This window comes from Cydia amplana, chromosome 9, assembly GCF_948474715.1.
Source record: "Cydia amplana chromosome 9, ilCydAmpl1.1, whole genome shotgun sequence".
In the NCBI taxonomy this organism is placed as follows: Eukaryota; Metazoa; Arthropoda; class Insecta; order Lepidoptera; family Tortricidae; genus Cydia; species Cydia amplana.
In genome coordinates, this window is record NC_086077.1 from 12,147,230 (window position 1) to 12,171,055 (window position 23,826).

General features: G+C 39.7%; 5 protein-coding genes across 5 annotated transcripts; 2 read left to right on the forward strand and 3 right to left on the reverse strand.

Moving 5' to 3' along the window:
* Positions 1 to 417: 417 nt before the first annotated feature.
* LOC134650716 (uncharacterized) lies at positions 418 to 3,602 on the reverse strand. Its single transcript, XM_063505649.1, has 7 exons — positions 3,474 to 3,602; positions 3,199 to 3,400; positions 2,500 to 2,817; positions 2,083 to 2,188; positions 1,789 to 1,904; positions 1,407 to 1,468; positions 418 to 630 (listed from the first exon to the last, which is right to left on the reverse strand). Exons 2-7 carry the CDS (start codon positions 3,382 to 3,384, stop codon positions 558 to 560), a joined length of 861 nt encoding a protein of 286 aa, XP_063361719.1. The 5' UTR covers positions 3,385 to 3,400; positions 3,474 to 3,602; the 3' UTR covers positions 418 to 557.
* Positions 3,603 to 4,130: 528 nt separating this feature from the next.
* Positions 4,131 to 5,716, forward strand: LOC134650765 (zinc finger CCCH domain-containing protein 10-like; the record flags this gene model as incomplete). The annotated part of the gene is made up of 1 exon (XM_063505700.1): positions 4,131 to 5,716. A coding segment is annotated over one exon (1,542 nt), but the record flags the coding sequence as incomplete, so codon positions are not given.
* Positions 5,717 to 7,661: 1,945 nt separating this feature from the next.
* Positions 7,662 to 9,043, reverse strand: LOC134650767 (uncharacterized). Its single transcript, XM_063505701.1, has 2 exons — positions 8,661 to 9,043; positions 7,662 to 8,275 (listed from the first exon to the last, which is right to left on the reverse strand). Exons 1-2 carry the CDS (start codon positions 8,917 to 8,919, stop codon positions 7,662 to 7,664), a joined length of 873 nt encoding a protein of 290 aa, XP_063361771.1. The 5' UTR covers positions 8,920 to 9,043.
* Positions 9,044 to 9,945: 902 nt separating this feature from the next.
* Positions 9,946 to 15,053, reverse strand: LOC134651136 (zinc finger protein 676-like). Its single transcript, XM_063506161.1, has 8 exons — positions 14,867 to 15,053; positions 14,649 to 14,787; positions 14,395 to 14,530; positions 13,894 to 14,063; positions 13,364 to 13,500; positions 12,320 to 12,521; positions 11,281 to 11,399; positions 9,946 to 10,109 (listed from the first exon to the last, which is right to left on the reverse strand). Exons 1-8 carry the CDS (start codon positions 14,959 to 14,961, stop codon positions 9,962 to 9,964), a joined length of 1,146 nt encoding a protein of 381 aa, XP_063362231.1. The 5' UTR covers positions 14,962 to 15,053; the 3' UTR covers positions 9,946 to 9,961.
* Positions 15,054 to 15,362: 309 nt separating this feature from the next.
* On the forward strand, positions 15,363 to 23,618 carry LOC134651115 (zinc finger protein 93-like). Its single transcript, XM_063506121.1, has 9 exons — positions 15,363 to 15,520; positions 15,709 to 15,838; positions 16,224 to 16,550; positions 17,215 to 17,393; positions 18,044 to 18,239; positions 19,553 to 19,668; positions 21,039 to 21,304; positions 23,369 to 23,396; positions 23,492 to 23,618. The coding sequence occupies exons 1-9, from the start codon at positions 15,396 to 15,398 to the stop codon at positions 23,556 to 23,558; spliced, it is 1,434 nt and encodes a 477-aa protein (XP_063362191.1). The 5' UTR covers positions 15,363 to 15,395; the 3' UTR covers positions 23,559 to 23,618.
* Positions 23,619 to 23,826: the final 208 nt, after the last annotated feature.

Consider the following 23,826-nt stretch of genomic DNA (forward strand, 5'->3'; position numbering starts at 1 on the left):
TAAGCTCTCTTGAAAATCATTCAATAGTTTTTGAATATTTAGACATAAAGAAACTAATGTACAAGTATAACTTCAGAAACAGTTGCAATTTTTATAAATCGTGTAAATACATATATGTGGAGAAATAATTATAGAAAGATTACTTATGTAAAATGTAAGTTCACACTTAACTCTTTATGTACTTGTTTATAAATGAACATTAAGTATAATTCACTTGTAACTGCAGTGAATTTTGTTTAATATATTTTTATTTACAAAAAATATGTATCTGAAGTACCTACATAATTTATATTTTTCTTTATTGCATGTACTTAATTTTGATGATTTTATTAGTTATTCACGATGATAATTGAATATATCTCATATTCTTAATTACTTATGCTGTTTTATTTCATATGTTCGTAACAAATAAAAAAGTGAGGTGAGATTTATGATTTTATTATTTGATTTCAATGTCATTCCAACATTCTTATATAATAAAAAAAACAATTAGTTTAGCTTAATTGTTACACAAAATATAATTTCATATACACTAAGGTAAACAAACTTAAACCTATTCAGTCTCTTGTAGTTCTGCGCCACCAGGGAATTCCAGTCACATCTTCTTCTTGGCAAAGAATGGCAGTTGGTCTGAAATTGGATTACATATACTTGGTCAACCAGATCTTGACAGTAAAAAAAGGTGCGAAATTCAAATTTTCTATGGGACTATGTCTCTTCGCGCCTACATTTTTCAAATTTGCCGCCTTTTTCTACTGTCAACATCTGGTTGACCAAGTATATGAGTCATTTTTGTACAAACCCAAAGCGCACACTGAGAAAGCAACTTTTCGCTTTGCTTCCTTTCCACCTTAAACCCTTTTCTTGACAAATAATAATATCATGAGTTAATTCCTCACTTGTGCCTGACAGAACAAAAAAATTATCCATGTAAAAAAAAACAAAAATATGTAAATTTATGTCTCTTGTAAGACTGATACATTGTGGAGAAAAGGGTTAAATTGTAGATTGAGAAATTAAGTGTATTGCCATAGAGAAAAAAATACATAGATTGCTCACTCCATACATCAGTTTTAGTACTTACCAAAAATACATTAGCATCTAGCATCGAGTAGCGGAACTATCAGTACTGCTACTTGACAATAGATGTAGCAGTACTGATACTTCCGCTACTCGATGCTAGATGTAGACACTGAAATTAATAGTGTAACTGATGTATGGAGTGAGCACTCTTGTCTTATTATATTTCTCTATGGTATTGCAGACAAAATAGCACTATACTACTGTCATTCTAAAACTGTCAAGGTTTTCCACGGGTAGAACAATAGTAGTTACTTAATTTGAGGACGAAAGTCAAAAAACTTAAGACAATTTTGATTAAACTACTAAACAAGAAAGAAACTTACCTATATACTTGGCTATGAGGTAGTGTGGATGACAATAATGGACAAGCTGGTGCAGGCGCTTCCTGTAACAATATTTCATGTTATAAGTAGAAGAAATTAAGGTTTACTCTAGTTTTCACTTCATGTATTAGAGAAAATATTTAATAAATAAATTTATATTTAACAAGCAGACATATCTGCGAGCGATGCTATTAAACTTAGAATAAATTTTCCGCCATTTAAAGCTTTTGCTGGGCAGAGGACTTGGTGGTATCACTTATTCAACAACCTAGTTATCTTTCACAATATATAGTTATTTCTTTGCACCAACAACTACACCTCAAACGGTTCTACCCGTTGGGTTCACTCAATCTATCTGTTAAAAAAGTATTTGTGTAGTAACCTGTATGGGCTGTAAGGGTATGTGCACGTTGGTGCGCAGCTTACGTTGCCGGATCTCGCGCCGAACGCAGCACTGCACGCCGAGCAGCACACAGCACACACAGGAAGACAGGCATCCTGCAACACAAATAAAAAAACAATTTTAAAATTTTATACCAAAATTTGCTACTTGAGTACTCCCAACTAAGCATTAACTGTGTGGACCCGGCTAAATGATGCCTCATGGAGGAAAAAAACATGGTTTTATTTGAATATTTATAGCATCATTTTACAGCAAATATTACTAAATTCTTACCTATATAAACTAAGACTCCTAAGTCTCCATTTCTGTTGGTACGCCTTAACACAATTCCAGCGATACACAATGAGATCCCAGTTAATATTCCTACAACAAATATCACCTAAAAAAAATCAATGATTAATACTTATTCTTTCAATTCAAAGATCTATGACTAGAAATTAAAGCTCCAATGTAACCCGTAATTTATGATTTCACATTTAATAATTACTAGCGACCTGCCCCAGCTTCGCACGGGTTAACAAATTATACATAAACCTTCCTCTTGAATCACTCTATCTATTAAAAAAACCGTAGTTTTAAAGATTTAAGCATACAGACAGACAGGGAAGCGACTTTGTTTTATACTATGTAGTGATTGATTGGTCCCCAAAAACTTATTCGCTAATGATATGCCAAAATATCAAAAATTACCTGTAAAATGTAATAGCACACATATTCAAATCCAGGACAGTGGCCGCCACAGGCACCAATCATGGGTTCAGGGCTGGCTGAAGGTATAGGAGGCACCGGTGACCTTCCAAGAGGCTTCATACGGTTTTCCATATCACATATTGGCAGTGAGAATGCTGAAGCACACTCGGGAAAGGTGTATGCTTGTGACGCTGCCGTGTGCATGGGAAGCTTCTCGCCTCTTTTGTAGCTCCTCCATGTACCAGCCCCATATGGAGACTGGTAGACAGGTGATGGTGGACCATACTCTCTTATATCTTCATTATAGTAGTGAGGAACCTGAAAAAGACAAATTCTGTCAGTTACTTTACTACTTAATAGGTCATGCATATTCTTCCATTTGGATTTTTTTTATGAACACTAAATTCAAACACTGATTTGTAATGTAAGCCAAAACCTACCTTTTTTAAGCTTACAAACCTTAATGATAGACCTTCAGGAACAATAGGTATGTATGATATAATTTTAAAAATGAAAATGCCATAATTTTATTCACAAACATTAAAAGATTATGCAGGATTTACAAAACCGAAACATAGGTAGGTCAGGCAAAGGTAGTGTTTATAATTATCTTGCAAAAAAAACACCACATTGAAAAGTTTCGATTATAAGTAGATACTTTCTGTGAGATACATTAACATAAGTATAATAAATACTTACATGGTAAGCAGTGTCTGAGGTGGAGCTGTCCGTTCCCGCGACCTGGTATACGGGCGGGTTGATGTCTTCCGCCCAAGGAAACTTGGCCCTTTGTTGAGCTGCAGAAACGAACTGCTGTTCGCTTCGCGGCACCATCGTCGTCTGGTACGGGTGGACGCTCCGCGGCGACACTTGTTGTTTGAACATTTCACTATAATCTTATCTGAAAGAAACGCACTTTAATGACACTGAAAAACAACATGTGGAGCTTTTATTGATCATAAAATTTGACTTACTTCATTGTGTTGGTTCTGAATTACGATGCTATGAATCGGCATCGTACGTATGTTTGAAATATGATATATCTATTTTAAATAAATACAGATGCAGGCCTGAATATAATTTATCGTTATTCGATAAATCGGCTACTGCCTACTCTTGGTATATAAATATTCAATTCACTAATATAGTAATAGTATTACCACCATGCCGCCATGTTTATTTTTGAATGATTGGATTGGATTTGAGAATTGAGAATGGGATTAGTTTGATTTGATTGGCGAATCAGCGTGCGGACATAGTGTTGTACCCATATTACATGTAACACGTTTTTCGTTCATTTCTTCATTGATTGATTCTTTTCGTTCCTTTCATTTTATTTATTTCATTCAATTCCGATTTTTTCAATTTTTTGAATCTGATCTGTGGTTGTAATTGTAATGCCAATCAATTTGCCAAATGTTATGCAGTGCAGCTTATATTTTTTTATAACAGTTTATGCATGATTTATATTAAACGTGAAATGTTTTTTGTAAAATATGTGGTGTGAGTTTCGTTATGACACGAATGTGGTGGACGCAGGAGAAATAAATACGAACTAGCGCTGTAAGGTCCAAGGCATCAGAGCTGTTTTCTTTTCTGTTCATACGCGGAAGATGATGAAGTCACAATAAAACAGCGGTCTTTTACTTTTACTACTAAGAGGCGTAATGGTACTAAACGACGGAACGATGATCTCCGACGACGAAAAAGTAGCTCTGGCCAACATCTGCCGCGATTATGTCCGGGGTTGCTGCGTGCGGGAAAATTGTCGGTATACTCACGAAAAGCCACCTATGAATCGTTTAAAAGAATTGTTCCGGTTTTGTCACGACTATCAGAATAAAGGATGTTTCAGAAACAATTGCAAGTTCCTGCATTTCACGCTGGAAGAGGAAGCGCATTTCTATTCCACGGGCAACTTTCCTCAGGCAGATTTTCGGGAATATGGAATGATCCCAGTATGCCAGGCGTATATACACGGCTCCTGCTCCAACCCTGAATGCAAGTTGATTCACCCTCTTCATCCAGCCAACAATGAACGCCATCCTGAGCTACACATGCCACCACCACATTACAATCGTCCACCACACATGCTAAGAGATGAAGACTCACCGCCTGAATGCAAAGTAAGGCGCTACACTTACGAAGACGTGGCCATAGAGAATCAAATACCTGCACCAAATATATGCCAAAACTGTGACTCCTTAGACCATAAAGTTAAACTACTACATGATAACATCAGTGTTTTGCTGAAGAAAGTAGCAGACTTGACAGAAAAAAATGTTCAATTGACTTCCATGAATGAGTTTTTACTGGAGCAGGCAGCTGCAAATAGGGGTGAACAGTCTTGCATTATTACATCCCGCCATGGAACTTCAGCTCCTGTGTCCTTAGCTACAGTTAGCATGACACCTGTAGTGAGCCTATCAGGTGCATTGCCTACATTAGTTCCTGCTGCAGCAACACCAAATTTAGCGCTGGCGCCAGCGGCATCCAGAGCTCAGTTGCTAACTCCCGCCCCACAATTGTTGACAGTAAGTACAACACAACAGTTGATGGGTAATTCGGGAGCACTCATAGTGACTAGTGCAGGTGCCCAGCAGTTAATGCAAGTGAGTGATTCAGGGACTTTGATGAGTGCTGGACAGACGGTAGTAGCAGTGACACCGGCACAGTTGACACTGGCCCCGCCTCCGCAGCAGCTAATGGGCAATGCGTCACAAACAACAGTTCAGCAGCTTGTGCAGCAGACGGCGCTGCCGCAGCAACTAGCGGCGCAGCAACAGCAGTTTACGACACAGCAATCCGTGCAGCACCTTGCTGCGGCGCAGCAGAATGCCCAGCGCCTGGCAGCACAACAGTCAGCGCAGCATTTGGCGGCGGCGCAACAGTCCGCACAACAACACTTGGCGGCGGCGCAGCAGTCCGCGCAACAACACTTGGCGGCACAACAATCGGCGCAGCACCTAGCCGCACAGCAGTCTCAGCAGTTAGTCCAGCAATCAGCTCAGCAGCTGGCTGCTCAACAGGTCCCATCGGCCCAGCAACTTGTCCACCAAACCTCCACTCAACAGATTACCATCTCCAGCACTAGCCAACCAATGGCTCTTACTAATTCGCAAAACCAACCATTAACATTTCCAATTATATCACAGAGCATATTGCCCCACTGATTTGATAACATTCTGAGTTAAGTATTAACTTTTTAGTTAGGCTATGGGTCTCCAAACTATGGCCTACCTAAGGAAGAGGGTGAGCCATAGGGTCAGACAAATTTAGCTTTGTGGAACTTTGGTCAAAAAGTTAGGAGACTCTTGATTTAGGTGCTTGCTTGTGATTAAACTGTTACAATAATGTTTGAATTTACTTTTAGTGAACATCAATGGATTTTGAATGACCATATTATTTAATTATGCAGTATTTTGTTGTAAATCCTGCAATTATGTGTATATCTTACTACACCACATAGGAAAAAATCTACCTACACAGACTTATGAAGAGGTCAATCATACTAGAATAATGCAGCTGTACATGAATATACCTACATAAGAATGATAATCATGCAATGTATTTTCTATAAATAAATATGATATTAATGATAATTGATGACATAGTTTTGCGATATAAAACTGTTATGCCGTTCTTGTTATGTCATCAAATGCCAGTCTTACGAAAATATACTTGAAACAAACACTTAAGAACCTGTTTTTACTGGAAATTCTAAAATATCTTGTGAAAATCTGCAGTTAAATCTCCCACAAATGGACAGGGAGTCCTCAGTTTGGAAATGCCGGTGTGCATGTGCACACTACACAGCTCTTTTTAACACTTGTTTAATATAGCAAATATTGTATACGATTGTGTATAGGGATCATTAGCTAGATGTCATCTGTAAATAAGCATAACATCAAAGCTTAAACTATTGAATATTATAAAAATTATTGAATAATTTTATGGTTTAGACCAGTGGTTCATAACCTGGGGGTAATTACCCCCGTGGGGGTAAAACTGGTATTTTACGGGGGTAATAAGCTAACCTAATATAACAATACAACAAACGTACACGTTTTATGTTTTATTACCATTGGGAGGAGGGGTAAAATCAGGTTCCGTAGTTGGTCATAGGGGTGACCGGACTGAAAAGGTTAGGAACCACTTTTAGGTTTAGACTCACTTGTTTTAAGTCACTCGCGCGACAAGTTTCGGAGAGCCTAGGTCTAGGTATTATAAAAATTAGTTATTTATTTATGAGATTGCTGGTTTTGTAGTTAAGTAGGGTAAAGGCAAAGGGTCATAAGTAACCCACCATTGATGGTTCTGCCAAGCTGTTCCCACTGGTTGTATTGCTGCATTTTCTTAAATGTAATCACACCCTTATGTTTAAGTTAACATTATACTGTATTATTGATAAAGAAAAATCTAAACGTGTCCATTGGTTGGATGCTACATTATGAGAATAGCCCCAAAAAAAATGTGTTGAATAAATTTTAATGAAATATTTTTTACTGTGAACTGAACTGGAAAATAGGGTAAATCCACCAATGATTGATAACGTCACCCGAACAATTTAATAAGAATATGCCAATAACTGAAGGCTACAACAGAACAGATAGCTTTCTGGTTTTACCCTGTTTTCCCATTTTCTAATCTAAACGAAATGTCATGTAAGAGATTTTACTTTTACGTGGCTTGGTGATATTGAGCTATGTTTAGCAATTGGCTGTAATTATAGGTAATAATTTAAACTATGAAAATAAAACGTATTGTTCAATACAAATTGTTTTATTGATATTGGCAGAATTTACACATGTAGGGTAAACAAATCTAAAATACTATTACACAAGCTGTTATAACTTATAAAAATGGCGCCTAAAAGAGAGACAGTCAGCAGCACTCGCGTTGCAAATCCATGAATATATTTTTTTCACCTCAGCAGCTCGAACAAGGGTACCTACTTTGCTACTTATAAACAGTGAGCAAAATCGCTGAGCAGTATACTGTGTACCTACTTTAGTTGCCAAAAATGAGAAGATTGTTATTTTAGAAAGAGGGATTTTTATTAAACGTACCTACAAAGTATTGTTCTATTTAGTAAACTTTCCTATTTCGTTTATTAAGTGAAGTCTGTTTGTCTTATAATATAAACGGAATGATTTCTATAGCTAATTGTATACAGACGAGTCGTTAGTTTTCCTAATGTAACACTCATTCTTTTTATACTTCAACAGTTTACCGCGAGTACCGAGCACAAAATCGCCCGTCCTATCAAAAGCTATAGACGTAACTTGATCTGGAACGTTTGAGATTAATTTCATCTTGCCAGTCTCATTCTCGTGGAAATAAACCAAATGGTCACTGGCGACGAATACGTTATCCTTGTGAAACGAGATTTGCCCCGCGCCGGTGTATGTCACGTTGCCAATGTGCAAGGGCATCGATTGCGTTGGTTTCAAGACAAACAGCTGTTCGTGTTTGATGAAGTAGAAGTTATTATTATCATCGATTGCCAACTCGTTCAACGCCTCTAAAGTGTTAAAACGAATCTTCTTTTCGCCATCAAGCAAATATAGCTCTTCTATGCCATTATTGCTGTTAGTTATGTACTTATTACCGTTTTTATCGACGAAAATCATGTTTATTTTCAGTAAGGAGTCAGATACTTGAGTTGCGTTGTGAGTGGCATAGTCGTACCGGAACATTCCCTTTTCGGTGCCGAAGTATACTTTGGCATCCTTCTTGTCTACCGCTACCGAGTAGCTTAGCCCTTCCGGCAAACCTTTTAAAATACAAAGTTGTACATTATTTGATGTCGCAAAAATTAAATAAATTACTGTATACTGCCAAAAAAAGGGCATTGGCTGTACTAGCTAACTAGACAGATGCAGATCGGTAATAGGCATTTTTACCCTACAGTTTTATTTATTTATTTATGGGTATCTGGTTTATATCCGGCTCGAAGGACCATAAGCAGTATATTGAGTCATTAAACGCTGGAGGTCCTAGCGAGTAATTTTAATTAAATTAAATACAATTATGCATAGTGAACAAGAAACTTATTTTTCCGCAACAACGGTGAATGAAGGGAAGCACTAAAGCTAGCAGTTAAGGGATTCTACAGGTGTTTAGAAAAAGGAGGAAAACTTATAAAAACTTAATCTTACCCTTGATTTTCTGGGCGGTTGTAGTCTTAAACTTGACAACATAGATGTCATAGTAATAACCATCATCGTTACTCCCGGATTTTACATAGAATAAGTTTCCATATACATCATAGTGGGCGTCCGTAGGTAGCGCATCTCCTAAGTGATAAGTGTCAGATACTGTATACTGATCCTTGTCGATATTTAAGTCTGGGTGGCAGCGAGGCAAGTCGAATGCAATACAACTTCTCAAAACAAGAAAGAAGACAAGAAACTTCATGTTTTATTAAAACAGAAGGGACGCGTTTGACTCTGTACGACTTTATTTCTAGTGTGATGATAGCAGCTCATTATTTTTATTGAGCTATAAAAGCGTATCAATTAAATAAATTACCAATGGCGCATAAAATAATCTCTATTTCTCATAAAATAAATAAAATCAAATATGTAGGTATATCGTACTTTGATTCCGCAGGTATTTGCATAGGTATATTATAAATACACTGAACGTAAAAATAACTTAATGTAAAATATTAATTTATAAACCACCAAAGAAGCAGTGTAAATATGATCGTTTATCTGTGTTGTTTAAAGCAGTATTATAAATACAAAAATTGAATATGACAGCTTTTAACTTTATTCTGTAATTTTTTAGAAAGCAAGTTTTACAAATAATACTAAATTCTTTATTTTACAAAACACTGAGTAGGTAGGTACTCGTAAATGTATCCGAATTGAGCAGACTAAGTCCAAAATTTAATTGTGTCTTACAACGATCAAACCTATATTATACGTCTATACTAGTGACGAGAAGGTATATAAGGGATGCTTACACAAAAATAAGTTGTTTTTGACATTTGTTTTCTATTGCACTATTTAGGCTCTTAAGCACATTCGGCATACAACAAAGAAATAAAACGGTGACGTCTACTCCTTATACGAATAATTAAATAAAATTAAAATATGTATGAATTTATAACTATGTATATGTATATTTTAAACATCTCTCATGTTGGTGTCCGTAAAATAAGAGTATGTTTTTGCTTCCATCTCAATGTATTATTTGGCCGATGACAACAACAAAACCTCTTTAAACCTGTTGCTGTCATGTTGGGTGCCGATTAATGAGCGTGTTACCCTATAACGCAGTAATTATTAAAAACCGGTTTCATAATAGTTAAGTTTAGTTGTTCATATGATCGTATAACGTCATCGCGGCTTGATCGTGTCCACCAAATAATCCTCAACTATGTTACTGCCAGTATGTAGGTACTGTCCTTAGCGGGTATTTAATACAACAGCAAGTATATGTTTTATGAATATCAGTAGGGCTGCTCCATATGTCGCATGGCGACCTCTTGGTCGTGGTGGTCCTGCTCCTCCATTTGGTGCTGCAAGTACGACGGCAGGCGCCCTTGCCGCTCCCCTTTGATTTTGTGAATTTTCCATCGGTGGCCTTGTAGTATTTTCCTGCAATGATAAAAATGGTTAAGCAGTTTATATCGACCCCACGGCGTAAATCTTGATAGTGTCTTTGAATAGAGAAGGGTTCTTATGCATAAGGACTCTTCTCTGTGGAAAGCCACATATAATAAGATATGATAAGATCCACGTTTCTAGCTAAAATTTGTCAAACTAAAACATATCAGGCCGTGCTTTGTACGAGTTGGTTGTTCATTAACTGTTTTAGCAATGTAATAGGTACCTATTTAGAGTCATGTCATTTTTATAAAGTTCTAAATTATCTTTCTGAAGCGTTTTGGCATGGCATCTCACATCGTGGCTAAATTGTGAAATTCTGTAGGTATAGCTAGTGCTAATGAGGCCCACAGAACGCCAGGTATGGTCGCGACTACTGCACGTAGAGCCAGAATATTTTCTTGTATATTTTAAAGGTTAATTTATTGCATTTATTTGCGCACTGTCTGTAACGCCCCTCCATTTATTTTATCAGCCCATAAAATTAACAATAAATTATAACTATTCACAAGTATTTTTTTATTGAGACAGTTAATAATAACAGACAACTTGATAACTACTACATATATTGTACTCTCTCAAGCGGTCGTAATATTATGATATGGTACAGTCGACGTCTAGCATATCTTAGTATTTTTCGCCTTATTACAAGCAAAAGTGCAAATATAACTTAACGTCTACTGTACAAGAAAACATGATGTTCCTGGGTACCACCTACCTTCAAAGAAAAGGGAAGGTAAAAATTCGATGTCTGATCTTCTTTAGGATAAGCTCGCTTCGTGTTGTTCTAAGAAAACGCCTAGTAAGTATGTAAATTAGTGGAGGTATATATACATACTGTAGGGATATCTTACGGATTTCTATATGGTTCTTGCACACGGACCATATAGCTCGCGCATTTTGCGCAGGGTATTGTTAAGCTTTGGTATAATAAGACTCGTGGTAAGGCGAGCGACTTTGATCGGACCTTATGGGCTCGAAACTCGTAAAAATATATCGATAGAAAACAAGACTGACCAAAACCAATGTTTCCAGTAAAACATAGATTTCCCTATAGATTGAAAGGGGACATGACAGGCGCTTTCGTAGCAACCATTATCTGCGCCAATTTTTGGAATTAGTCAACTAAAACTTATATCAGGAAAGTGCTATAGAATCTTACTTAGTGTTGAATTTCTTGTAGCAGACGTCGCACTCGACAGTGCCCTGCCGCAGGTGTATGTCCTTGATGTGTCGCTTCATGTCGTGTTGGTACGAGAACGCCTTGTCGCAATATGTACACTGAAACGAAACTTGGTATGAGTCATGTATGATTTGCATGTGAATCCTGTAGCAAGGCTAAAGCAGCGATACCCGTCAAAAAAATCTGGTCTTCTTCTTTACCCTGAATCCTGTTTTTGAACTTATTTATGAAATTCTTACTTAAGTTATTGACGCCAGACATACCTACTTATTCTACTGAAAGGTCAAGTGAAAGCTAGTTCATGGTGTACCTATCAAGGGTTTGGACATTTTTATGCAGGGAACTCGACAATGCCATAAGATAGGGATCGTCAATGCTCAAATATTTTTTAAGTTGGTTCGTGAAAAAGAAAAACTATTTTCGTCCCCCCATTTTTGGGGGCATTGGTAATGCCCAATGGCACGGCATTGGTAATGCAATTTGCAATCTGTCGCTTAAAAATACTTTGTCAGGCAGATCTTGCCAGTAGAAAAAGGCGGTAAATTGAAAAATGTAGGCGCGAAGGGATATCGTCCTATAGAAAATTTGAATTTCGCGCCTTTTTTTACTGACAAGATTTGCTTGACCAGCACCAAATTAACTTGCCAAAAGTGAACATTCCGCCCACCAAAATAAAGATCAATACCCTTAGTATAAAGATTTACAGCGTTATTCATAAACGTCTGCTAAGTTAATCAGTTGATGATCATCGTTTGTCCCTCTCTATGGCATAACGACACATAGGGACAATCGATCATCAACTGATTAAGTTAGCAGCCGTTTATGAGTAATGCCATTACGAGTACATTGTATGTCTGTATCCATGAGTGTGTGTATGTATACTTGGTCAACCAGATCTTGACAGTAGAAAAAGGCGGCAAATTTGAAAAATGTAGGCGCGAAGAGATCGCGTCCCATAGAAAATTTGAATATCGCGCCTTTTTTTACTGACAAGATTTGGTTGACCAGCTATAGATACCTTGAAAGGCCTCTGCGTGCTATGCACATGGCGCATGTGTTTGGCCAGATTACTGGACGTGGTGGTGGCCTTGGGGCACTGCGTGCACTTAAACGGCTTGTCGGCCATGTGGGACCTCTTGTGCACCTTCAGCAGGTCCATGGTGCGGCCTTGGTATGGGCACACGTCGCATTTGAAGGGAAATACGTTTTCATGGATGCCCCTGGAATAGACTGTGTGCTAATTGATTGTAACACCTTACTATAAATAATAATAAATGTTATCATTTTTAACACATTCAGTGCCCCAGCAGCGCGAACTACGCGCTAGGGGCTATTCACAAATTACGTCAGTTCAAATTGGAGGGGGGGGGTAGCATGACGTAGGAGGATACAGGGTCATTCGAATCATGATTTTTGGATGATTTTAGGGGGAGTGGGTCAAAACTCGTCAAAATTAGATGACGTAATTTATGAACAGCCACCTACCAGCGTAGCCGATAACATGGAAAAAACCGTATGTAGCGAAAAGAGCCTACGAATAGAGAACCTACCAGAGTAAAGTAAGTATATGAACCCATGTAGGGGGTCACTGGCAGTGCATGGGTTACAAGAGGTAAGAACTAATAATTAAGTCCTCAAGAATGGTTGTATAAACATTTAGTAAAATTCAAATACCACTAACAGTTTTAATCTATCAAAAAAAAAATTAAGAAACAGTGCAGTTTGTAGTGACAATCAGATACTGGCTGCCACCATGCTGATAGTGAAACTAAACATGATGCAATTTCTGGCAGTACACGTTTGGCACTGTGAAAGTGTGAATCGACACTTTATAGGTCATTGAATCACAGAATTGTCTATTGCATGCCACAAATAAGTTATAAAGTGGGTACAAATTATATAGAAGTATACCTTATAGGGTATTTACTGTTTACCTTGTAGGTACACAATTTATAATTATATCTTACTTTGAGTCTGATCTGATATACAATATGTTCTAAATTAACGTAATATATGTTGTAAATTAACATAAGGTTTTATATCACACCATGTGAGAACTTACATATGCACTAGTAAACTAGCATTGGATGAGCATGTTTTACCACATATGTCACAAAGAAATTTTCTCTTTGTTAGTTCTTCTGGTGGTTTTGGCACACTGTCTCCGGGACAACGCGATAGGTGGTCACTATAGGAAACCTAGAAAGGAATTATAGCATTATATTTTTTAAGGAATACTGTTGTCTCTGCATGCCACGGTATCCAATGTTTTGAGCCGCACTAAACTAAATGTTTGAACAATGAAATTTTAACATACTACGGTAAATGGACTTTGTGTTTGTGTGTCTCATGTAAGTGAATTTGTAATTCTTATGAGAATAAAGAATCTTTAACCGTAAATGGACTTTGAACATGTTAAGTTAGCACTAACTTGGCAGTGACAATGCGTGCATATCCCATAGGAGCACCAAGTCCTAATCTAGGGCTGTATCAAAAATTCAATGGATCAAAATTCATTTCAGTTCAATTTTGTAAAAACACAATATAATGTTCATTGAGTTTCACTGCATTACACAATCCATCAGTACTCACCATATCAAAGAAGTCTTTTCCACATGTATTACAGCCCCAAATAGCTGCACCATCAGAAAATGTAGGCGAGGGTATGTTGTAGGAGTCATTGCTGTCTTCATTGTGTTCGTCAGGTAGGTCATTAAGCTCTTGATCATCATCATTTTGCATACTTTCACATTTTACATATTCTGTAAAAGAAGTAAAAATATGTCAAACTATTTATAATTTTCCTCCTTTAACACTTATCCCTCACTGCAAAGAATATGATTGTAATGTATCCCTATTGATGTATCCTTAATGTTAGGGCCACCCCACATTTAGCGTCTTTCGAGCGTCGGCGTCTGGTCAGCGCTATGGAAAATGACGTCACTGTGCAGTTGCGTTGACGTAGCGTCGAGCAGCGGCCATAGAGTTGTAGACGCCGACGCTCAAAGACGCTAAATGTGGGGTGGCCCTTAATGTAACCATGCAGGATTTAAGTAGTCAAGGGTAAGTACATTGTTTTGAGACTGAATTTACCTTCTTTCACAGATATCTCTTCTAACTCTTGCAATCTCTTGTCATTGTTTTGGCACATATCCCTGAACATGATACAGCCATTGAGTAAATCAAGGCAGTTTTGACACATCTGTGTCATGGCATCAGTCTTGCTGATCTGGAAACAATTATAATTTATAAATAATATCTATAATAAAAAACTAAATATTGTGTTACAGGAATACCTTAACATGTCAATTCTACTTTGCTATTGAATACACATTATAAAATCTTACCGTAACACCGGAAAAATGTTTTATTTCTTCCGCAATATTGGGTTGTACGAAGTTGTTGAAAATGGGAACATCCCCATTTTCTGAAGCACATATCCTGCACATGCCTGGAGCTATTTTGAAACTCGATATACTAGTATACCTGAAATATTTTTACGTGCAGAAGAATTATTTGAAACACTAAAAACTCAGGTAGGCAGTAGTATAATTTGAATACTTACGATTTAGATTTCTTACGCTTTTTCTGTTTCTTTTTCTTGGACTTGTGCAAAGCGTTAGCATATAACATAGACCTAAGTAAAAGTAGCGATGCCATTAGTTATACAGAGCTTAAATTTTCTGCAAAAACTTCTAGTATTAATTAGAAGTATATTTTAAAGAATAAAGCCGTATTTTGTAAATAAATAATGTAATTCGAGGATTTGACAACTGCACTGAACCACAGACAAGACAACGCAAAGTACTGAAGGTGAAGCTGAAGTGAATTGAGTGAATGTTTGAAAAATATCGGTTTTTCTCCTTCGTTCAGTCATGTTGCTAAGTTGGCAGAAATGGGGCAGACTGCATTTGTGCATCACTATATCACTCAAAAAAAATAAAATAACAACAACATTCTCTATCTTGACTATGCCTTGTGTTTTTTTTATTCAGTTTAGATTTATTTTTATTGTGTTTGAATGTATTTAGTCTTTATTTAGTTGTAATAAAACGAAAAAAGTTGTGGATGTATTTTTTTGAACCCTATATATAATGGCGGTATACATAACTAAATCAATGCTCTCTAAATTCAACAAAGCCAATTATCCTTCTACTTTCAGTAATGAAGACGATGGCAGTAACAACAGTGATCACTGGCAAAAACTTGTAGCCGACTGGTAACGAATTGTTACATTTAATAATTTAATGGTGGATAAACTCTGTTTTATTTCATGATTTACTTGTACTTTAGCTTATGCAATACCGCCGCTCTTCCGATTTCTGGCTAACAGTGCTGTCCCTTGCTTGTTACCTACCTGTCACATAACTAGTCTTCTAATGATTTTATAATATGTACCTATTTCAGTAAGAAGACTGTGCGCCTGGAAAAAGATATGATATGTCGAATCTGTGCCAAAGGCGGCTGCACACCACTAACTGAAAAGGTCTTCGATTACGACATCATGAGTGCCATAAGAAGTATAACAAATGTCTCAGTAAGTTTTATTTTATACTTACTTCCTTCTGCATCCTCTTTCAACTGACTTCCAAAAAGTTATCAGTTTGTCTGCAAGTTATGTGATAATTTAGTTTTCTTTTTATAGACGATTTTCAGGAGTATTTATTTAAATTATAATGTATAGTCAGCATCAACTGCAGCTACCATTCTCCTATAGCTTAAGAAAATGTCTCCATATTAAAATGCACAAAAACTGTTGAGATATACCTATCTATAATTGGGAAAGTAGTCGAGGGTGGCAGACACTTTTAGTACATTATTTCAAACACTACCATTGATGCTCACTGCACACCACTGTACTGTGTTTAAAGTGATTCAGAAGCTAGTTCAATAAATAAACAATAATCAATAATAATTTACAGGTTTCAGCTGATGATGCCTTGCCTAAATACATATGCTCTGTATGTCTGTACAACTTAAAGACAGCACTAACATTCAAAAAGAATTGTGAGGCTTCAGACCGAAAGTTCCGTAAGATTCTACATCCCATGGGTGACCCAACATTCCACACATATCCATATTCTAAACACGACTTCCAATTGATCCTCCATGACATGAAGAAGAAAAGAATGAAGATTGATGAAGCGAGAAACAGGGAGCTGAAGAAACGGGAGAAGGTTTCCATGAAGAAAGCTCCAAGGATTAAGCAATTCAAATGCTCACCCTGTGACATGTCTTTTCCTGATAAGGTAATTATTTAATTATGTAAAGATATGAGTTTGGGTTTTTGAGAGAATAATATAAAATTGATATTTGTTTAAATGCATTGGGTAAGAAAGGTAAGGTAAAAGTAAACAGCAAAAATACTTAGAACTTAAAATATTCTTCACTTAAAAATATAGCTAGTACAGACTGTATGGTATTCCATCCGGACTAGCACATGATTGGCGCGACAGCATCTCGCAGCGAGATAGCCTATCCGTCCCTCTTTTATTAACATAGAAAAAGACGGGTAGTCTATCTCACCGCGAGATACTCTCGCGCCAATCATGTGCTAGGTGTGCATATGAGATGGCAAACCGAGCATGTTAGGACATGCACAATGACACGGTGACATGTATGTGTTTGATGCGCGGCTCTCTTGTAGTCTCGTGAATATTTCTCACAACTCTAGCTGGCACATGCTGCATAACCCTTACCTGCCACCATTTGCATACTCTTCACTAAATAACCAGCAATGTTCGCCAGCAGTTCTATGATAAGAAGAAGCACTTCTCTTACTTTTGTCTCAGAATACTCCTGCAACATCTAAAAGGGTACGGGTTCATGCAATCATGATATCAATGCCTCATATTTTAGCCAAGAGATAAAAGATTCAACAACACATGATTGACTCAAATATGTATGTTGCAGGACAAGTTAATGGAGCATCGTCGCGAACGTCAATGCATGCGGCGCGCGTGCGAGCTATGCGGCCAACTGGTGCTGTCCATCACTCAGCATATGCGGCAAATTCACAAGCAGACTGTGCCGCATAAATGCAACATTTGCGGCAAGGAGTTCCCGATCATTGCGCGCCTTAAGAATCACATGTGAGTTGTCACGTCTCGCGAATACCTATGTATTTGTGTTTACTCTAATACAAGTTTACTTCTACAAGTTCTAGATAATCATATTTATTCATGATGGTTCCCATTGGCCCCGTTACCCAAGCCCCCAGTTTCTGTTCTTGAGAGAGAAAAACAGTAATTAATTATCTTAGTCTTAAGGCAAATCCAACAAAAGCGAAGGCAAGATTTATAAAAACCTACAAAGTGTAGGGCTCTTTTTATCATTTCCATTGGGTAAGAGACTAAGGTCAAGTGAGGTAAATGCAACTATGGGGTTATTGCGTCTCTCCGTTCTTTCTCGAATATGATTGGTCGAAACGCCCTCTACTATACTAGTAATAAAGCCTGAGCCACTTGGAAATGAAACGTTGCATAGTAGAGGGCGTTTCGACCAATCGTATTCGAGAAAGAACGGAGAGACGCAATAATCCCATAGTTGCATTTACCTCACTTGACAATAATTAGCTTGCTAATAATTAATTAAGGCTGAGATAATTTTAGTTGTATGTTACTTTTGTTGTTCTGCCACTAAGCATTGAGACATAGAGTTAAACATGGATATATCTGGAAATCGTTTTGCATTATTCCCACAAAGGATTCCATCCAACAAATTGAGAACTCTTTTCTTCCAGGATGGTCCACACGGACACGTTCAACTTCTACTGCGACCTGTGCCCGTACAAGTGCAAGCACAAGTACTACCTGGTGATGCACATGCGCACCCACACGGGCGAGAAGCCGTACAAGTGCGCGCAGTGCCCCGCCACCTTCGTCAACCCCTCCAACCTCAACAAGCACAAGCTCACGCACCAGGAGAAACAGTTCAAGGTGAGGGGTCGCTCCAGTAAGGGGTTGTGCACAAATCACGCGAGGTGTTTTCGGCTACTTTTTGATATGTGCACAAGCCCTAAAGCAGTTCAGCGTCCAGTTGAATTGCCTATAAATCATAACAGAGGATATAGCAATTTCATTAGTTAGTGTCTCTGTGCTAAGCGTAAACCAGGTTGGGTCTTTTAATTTTCAAAATCGGCGAAACATTAGTGTTAAGCCGCGTCTCGATATCGCACGGCGGCCGCGCGAGCATTGTTCGACCGCGGCAAACCTGTATTTTGGCTCGCAAGCCAATTTTGGCACCATCTTGAACTATAGCGCGGCAGGCGATCCGACTATCGACCATATTATATCACAAAAAGAAATTATTCGGAACGAAGTATAGCCAAACAGAAAAATGATCTGTAGCGATAAGCACTACTGTTCCATAGAAACTGTTTAGTGCAGTATAATTTAATTAAAGTACGACACTTTTCATTATCCATGTATGCGGCCGCGCGAGCCAACTGAAATATATACACATCCGTCCCAACTGCGCGCGAACATTCCTTTGCCGCGCGTCGAAAACCCGACAATGAATGGTTCGTCGCGCGGCACGTTCGAGCGCGCCAATGATCGAGTTGGCTCGCGCGGCAGCCCGGTATCCATTGCGCGCGGCTGCCGCGTGAGCCAATGTTCGATAGTCTGCCGCGCGAGCCAATGTTCGATAGTCTGCCGCGCGATATAGAGACGGGGCTTTAGGTTGTTGGCCAATCGCCATTTAGACCCGATTACTGATTATTTTTATAATAATTACTTGCCACCAATATTTTAGTTGCCTCCATAAAGCGCAATTTGTGGGTCGTATATATATTAGGTATCTGCCAAGTGCTAGCTAGGGATCTACAAAGACTACGGCCAGCGAGCCGGATCTTTCCCCCTAATCTGGCCCTCGTAAATATAGCGGGAGAGCTGAAAGCCTGGATGTAACCCAAAAAAGTTGGAGACCTCTGGTCGTAATAATGTTATTACTTAATTCATGCTCTGGTTCTTCTATGTCATATGCATACATCAGGGTTTTGGGTGCGGGAATGTTTTACACTAGCCAAAAAATAGGTAAAAACTACAAAAACAAAAACTAATTTAAAAATTTTAAGCACATTAGGAGTTTAGTAACAGTTTTTTATTCATAGGTTGGTAATTATTTTACAATAAACAAAGTTATAAATACACGAAATCGTCCCCGCACCCAAAACCCCGATGTATGGTCATATGTGACCGTATTTTACAAAGAATGAAGCGCAATTTAATCCATATTCTATTGTCCGTAGTGCATGTTGTGTGAGAAGGCGTTCCGCACCAACGGGGCGCTGCGCGACCACCACGAGGCGGCGCACATGAACATCAAGCACACCTGCAACTACTGCGGCCGGGAGTTCTGCTACAAGTGAGTCATTTACATGAGAGGGACAGCTCGCTCCTTCCAGCAAGATAACAGAAAGTGTCCGGGGAAAGGAGAGATCTAGACATTTTGGTATATTCGTAAAGCCCCGTCTCCATATCGCGCGGCAAAACATCGAACATTGGCTCGTGCGGCAGCCGCGCGCAATGGATACCGGGCTGCCGCGCGAGCCAACTCGATGCGCCCGGTATCCATTGCGCGCGGCTGCCGCGCGAGCCAATGTTCGATGGTTTGCCGCGCGATATGGAGACGGGGCTTTACATTTGGGGCCGGTTGCCCTGTCGTCGTTATATTTATAACGGGTCCCTCAGGTAATTTAGGTCGAATTTCGCTCGACATGTTTCGATCTGTTAAAAAGATCCTCAACAGGAGCACCAGCCGCACCAAAATAATTTAACTATATTTACCCTCACTAAAATTTGTTTTTATTTCGTATCTACAATAAACATCAGATTTATTTTAATAACACGTCCATCAAAATAATACATATCGTTACTTTTTATACTGTCCGAATGAAGAACCACAGACAAGACATCCTCTAGACTGAGCATAATAGCGCTACCCCCTCTGCCACAAATATACGGTAGTTTTACTCCATTTTCGAGTCAAAGTGTCTTTCTGTGACGTCCGTTTCTTTGAACGGACCAATCACGGCACGGGACTCGCTCACCTCGTCCCCGCACCCCTGTATTTTTGGCAGCATCGGTTTCATTAAATAATTGCTCTAAACTCCGTCTAGAGGATTCCTAGTCCATGTGAAGAACCGACGATTTGTCGAACAAAAGCCAGCGCTTCTTTGTGTTGGCGCGGCTGAAATTGCAATGCTTTCAAATCCTCAGAGCTATCAGCAAAAGTGGTTTCATTAAAAACGCTTTAAAATAATCCCTCCATTATGTACGAGCTAAGAATCATGCTAATCCTACAACTTAACAATCTGTGTACACCCCTTTAAAACAGAGTAACCAGGAGCGAATACAACGAAAGATATACACTCAGATCAAAGATATCGGACAATCAGACCGAATTTATCAATTTAAGCTATCTGATGACTGGTTATTAAACTGACATTTTTACAGTGTTTAGGCCAGACGATGAAAAAAATAAACACAATGAGGGCTTTTGCAGAATATTATTGGCACCCCATTAATTTTATTTTGTTAGGTATACATTCACCATTATCCTGGTAATTATAGTTTGTCAAAGAACTGTCTCATTTCAAACATAGACAGAGAGAATCATACTATCTTTGTCTTACACTAGTAATAGCACCCAAAAAAAAGGATGAGTATAGCTTTCCTAGTTCATAATGACTGACGAAATGGTTTCACCAACTATATTATATTTTTATTGTCCAGATCTGACCTCCGCAAGCACGAGATACGCAACCACAACCGCACCAAACGCGACTACATCGGCGGCGAGCCCTCCTACAAGCAGGTCGAGCGCATGCAGAAAATCCAAGAGAGCGCCGACGAGATGGGACAATGGCGGCCAGAAATCGTGGGCCAACCCACCACGATCGTGCAGGCCGCCTACATAGACCCGGCCACGGAGCTACAGAACAACCACCAGTTGTACTTCGCCGATGTCACTGGGATGATACAGCAGCAGCCGACTATGGGTAAGTTACACGCACGTCTCACGCATGCATAAGATGATATGTCACAATGGTGGCCTGAGGCCGTGACCCGACCCACCACGATCGTGCAGGCCGCCTACATAGACCCGGCCACGGAGCTACAGAACAACCACCAGCTGTACTTCGCCGATGTCACTGGGATGATACAGCAGCAGCCGACTATGGGTAAGTTACAAGCACGTCACACGCATGCATAAGATGATATGTCACAATGGTGGCCTGAGGCCGTGACCCGACCCACCACGATCGTGCAGGCCGCCGACATAGACCCGGCCACGGAGCTACAGAACAACCACCAGCTGTACTTCGCCGATGTCACTGGGATGATACAGCAGCAGCCGACTATGGGTAAGTTACAAGCACGTCACACGCATGCAGAAGATGATATGTCATAATGGTGGCCTGAGGCCGTGACCCGACCCACCACGATTGTGCGGGCCGCTTACATAGACCCGGCCACGGAGCTACAGAACAACCACCAGCTGTACTTCGCCGATGTCACTGGGATGATACAGCAGCAGCCGACTATGGGTAAGTTACAAGCACGTCCCACGCATGCAGAAGATGATATGTCACAATGGCGGCCTGAGGCCGTGACCCGACCACGATCGTGCAGGCCGCCAACATAGACCCGGCCACGGAGCTACAGAACAACCACCAGCTGTACTTCGCCGATGTCACTGGGATGATACAGCAGCAGCCGACTATGGGTAAGTTACAAGCACGTCCCACGCATGCAGAAGATGATATGTCATAATGGCGGCCTGAGGCCGTGACCCGACCACGATCGTGCAGGCCGCCAACATAGACCCGGCCACGGAGCTACAGAACAACCACCAGCTGTACTTCGCCGATGTCACTGGGATAATACAGCAGCAGCCGACTATGGGTAAGTTACAAGCACGTCCCACGCATGCAGAAGATGATATGTCATAATGGCGGCCTGAGGCCGTGACCCGACCACGATCGTGCAGGCCGCCAACATAGACCCGGCCACGGAGCTACAGAACAACCACCAGCTGTACTTCGCCGATGTCACTGGGATGATACAGCAGCAGCCGACTATGGGTAAGTTACAAGCACGTCCCACGCATGCAGAAGATGATATGTCATAATGGCGGCCTGAGGCCGTGACCCGACCCACCACCATCGTGCAGGCCGCTTACATAGACCCGGCCACGGAGCTACAGAACAACCACCAGCTGTACTTCGCTGACGTCACTGGGATGATACAGCAGCAGCCGACTATGGGTAAGTTACAAGCACGTCCCACGCATGCAGAAGATGATATGTCTCAATGGCGGCCTGAGGCCGTGACCCGACCACGATCGTGCAGGCCGCCAACATAGACCCGGCCACGGAGCTACAGAACAACCACCAGCTGTACTTCGCCGATGTCACTGGGATGATACAGCAGCAGCCGACTATGGGTAAGTTACAAGCACGTCACACGCATGCATAAGATGATATGTCATAATGGCGGCCTGAGGCCGTGACCCGACCCACCACCATCGTGCAGGCCGCTTACATAGACCCGGCCACGGAGCTACAGAACAACCACCAGCTGTACTTCGCTGACGTCACTGGGATGATACAGCAGCAGCCGACTATGGGTAAGTTACAAGCACGTCCCACGCATGCAGAAGATGATATGTCTCAATGGCGGCCTGAGGCCGTGACCCGACCACGATCGTGCAGGCCGCCAACATAGACCCGGCCACGGAGCTACAGAACAACCACCAGCTGTACTTCGCCGATGTCACTGGGATGATACAGCAGCAGCCGACTATGGGTAAGTTACAAGCAATAAGTCACACGCATGCAGAAGCGTCACGAATGTCCATTGCAACCATTCGACGGACGACGGAACCAACCACAAGTATTACAAGAAATTCAATCGCATTTAGTTGTTTCACTTGGCCGACTCAGCAAATAATACATAGAATAAATAAATCTATACTTTTATAAAATTGTAAGTCTTTACTCAAGTTTTAAAAGTAAGTCCATTATGTATATTCAATTATTCATACTTAATGTTTGTTTCAGTGCAACAACAAACCGTGCAGCTGGCCTTGTAAGTGTACAAAATACTTAGTTTACCTATAACTGAACATACAATAGGTATTTATAAAAGATTTGACAATAACCATCTTGACTTCATCTTTTCAGGCCTGACTTGGATATGAAAAAGGATGAAGTGAAAATCTATGAAGCACAAGGAATGGCATACTACTAGTAACAACTTTATACATATAGTGAAATAAATATTAGTCTACTCTTAATAGAATTGGCGTAGTGTAGAAATACCCCATATTTAACCTTTTCTTCGCCATTTTATTTACTTTTGTATTTTAATGAATATGATTGACTATTTAATACGAGTATTATGTAATGTATGTGTATTAATAAACTTAGAATTTGTATAAATAGATTGTTTCATTCAATCATTACAAATGCTGAATATTAGAAGAGTAGGTAGTAGTAGTAGTAGTAAAACACTTTAT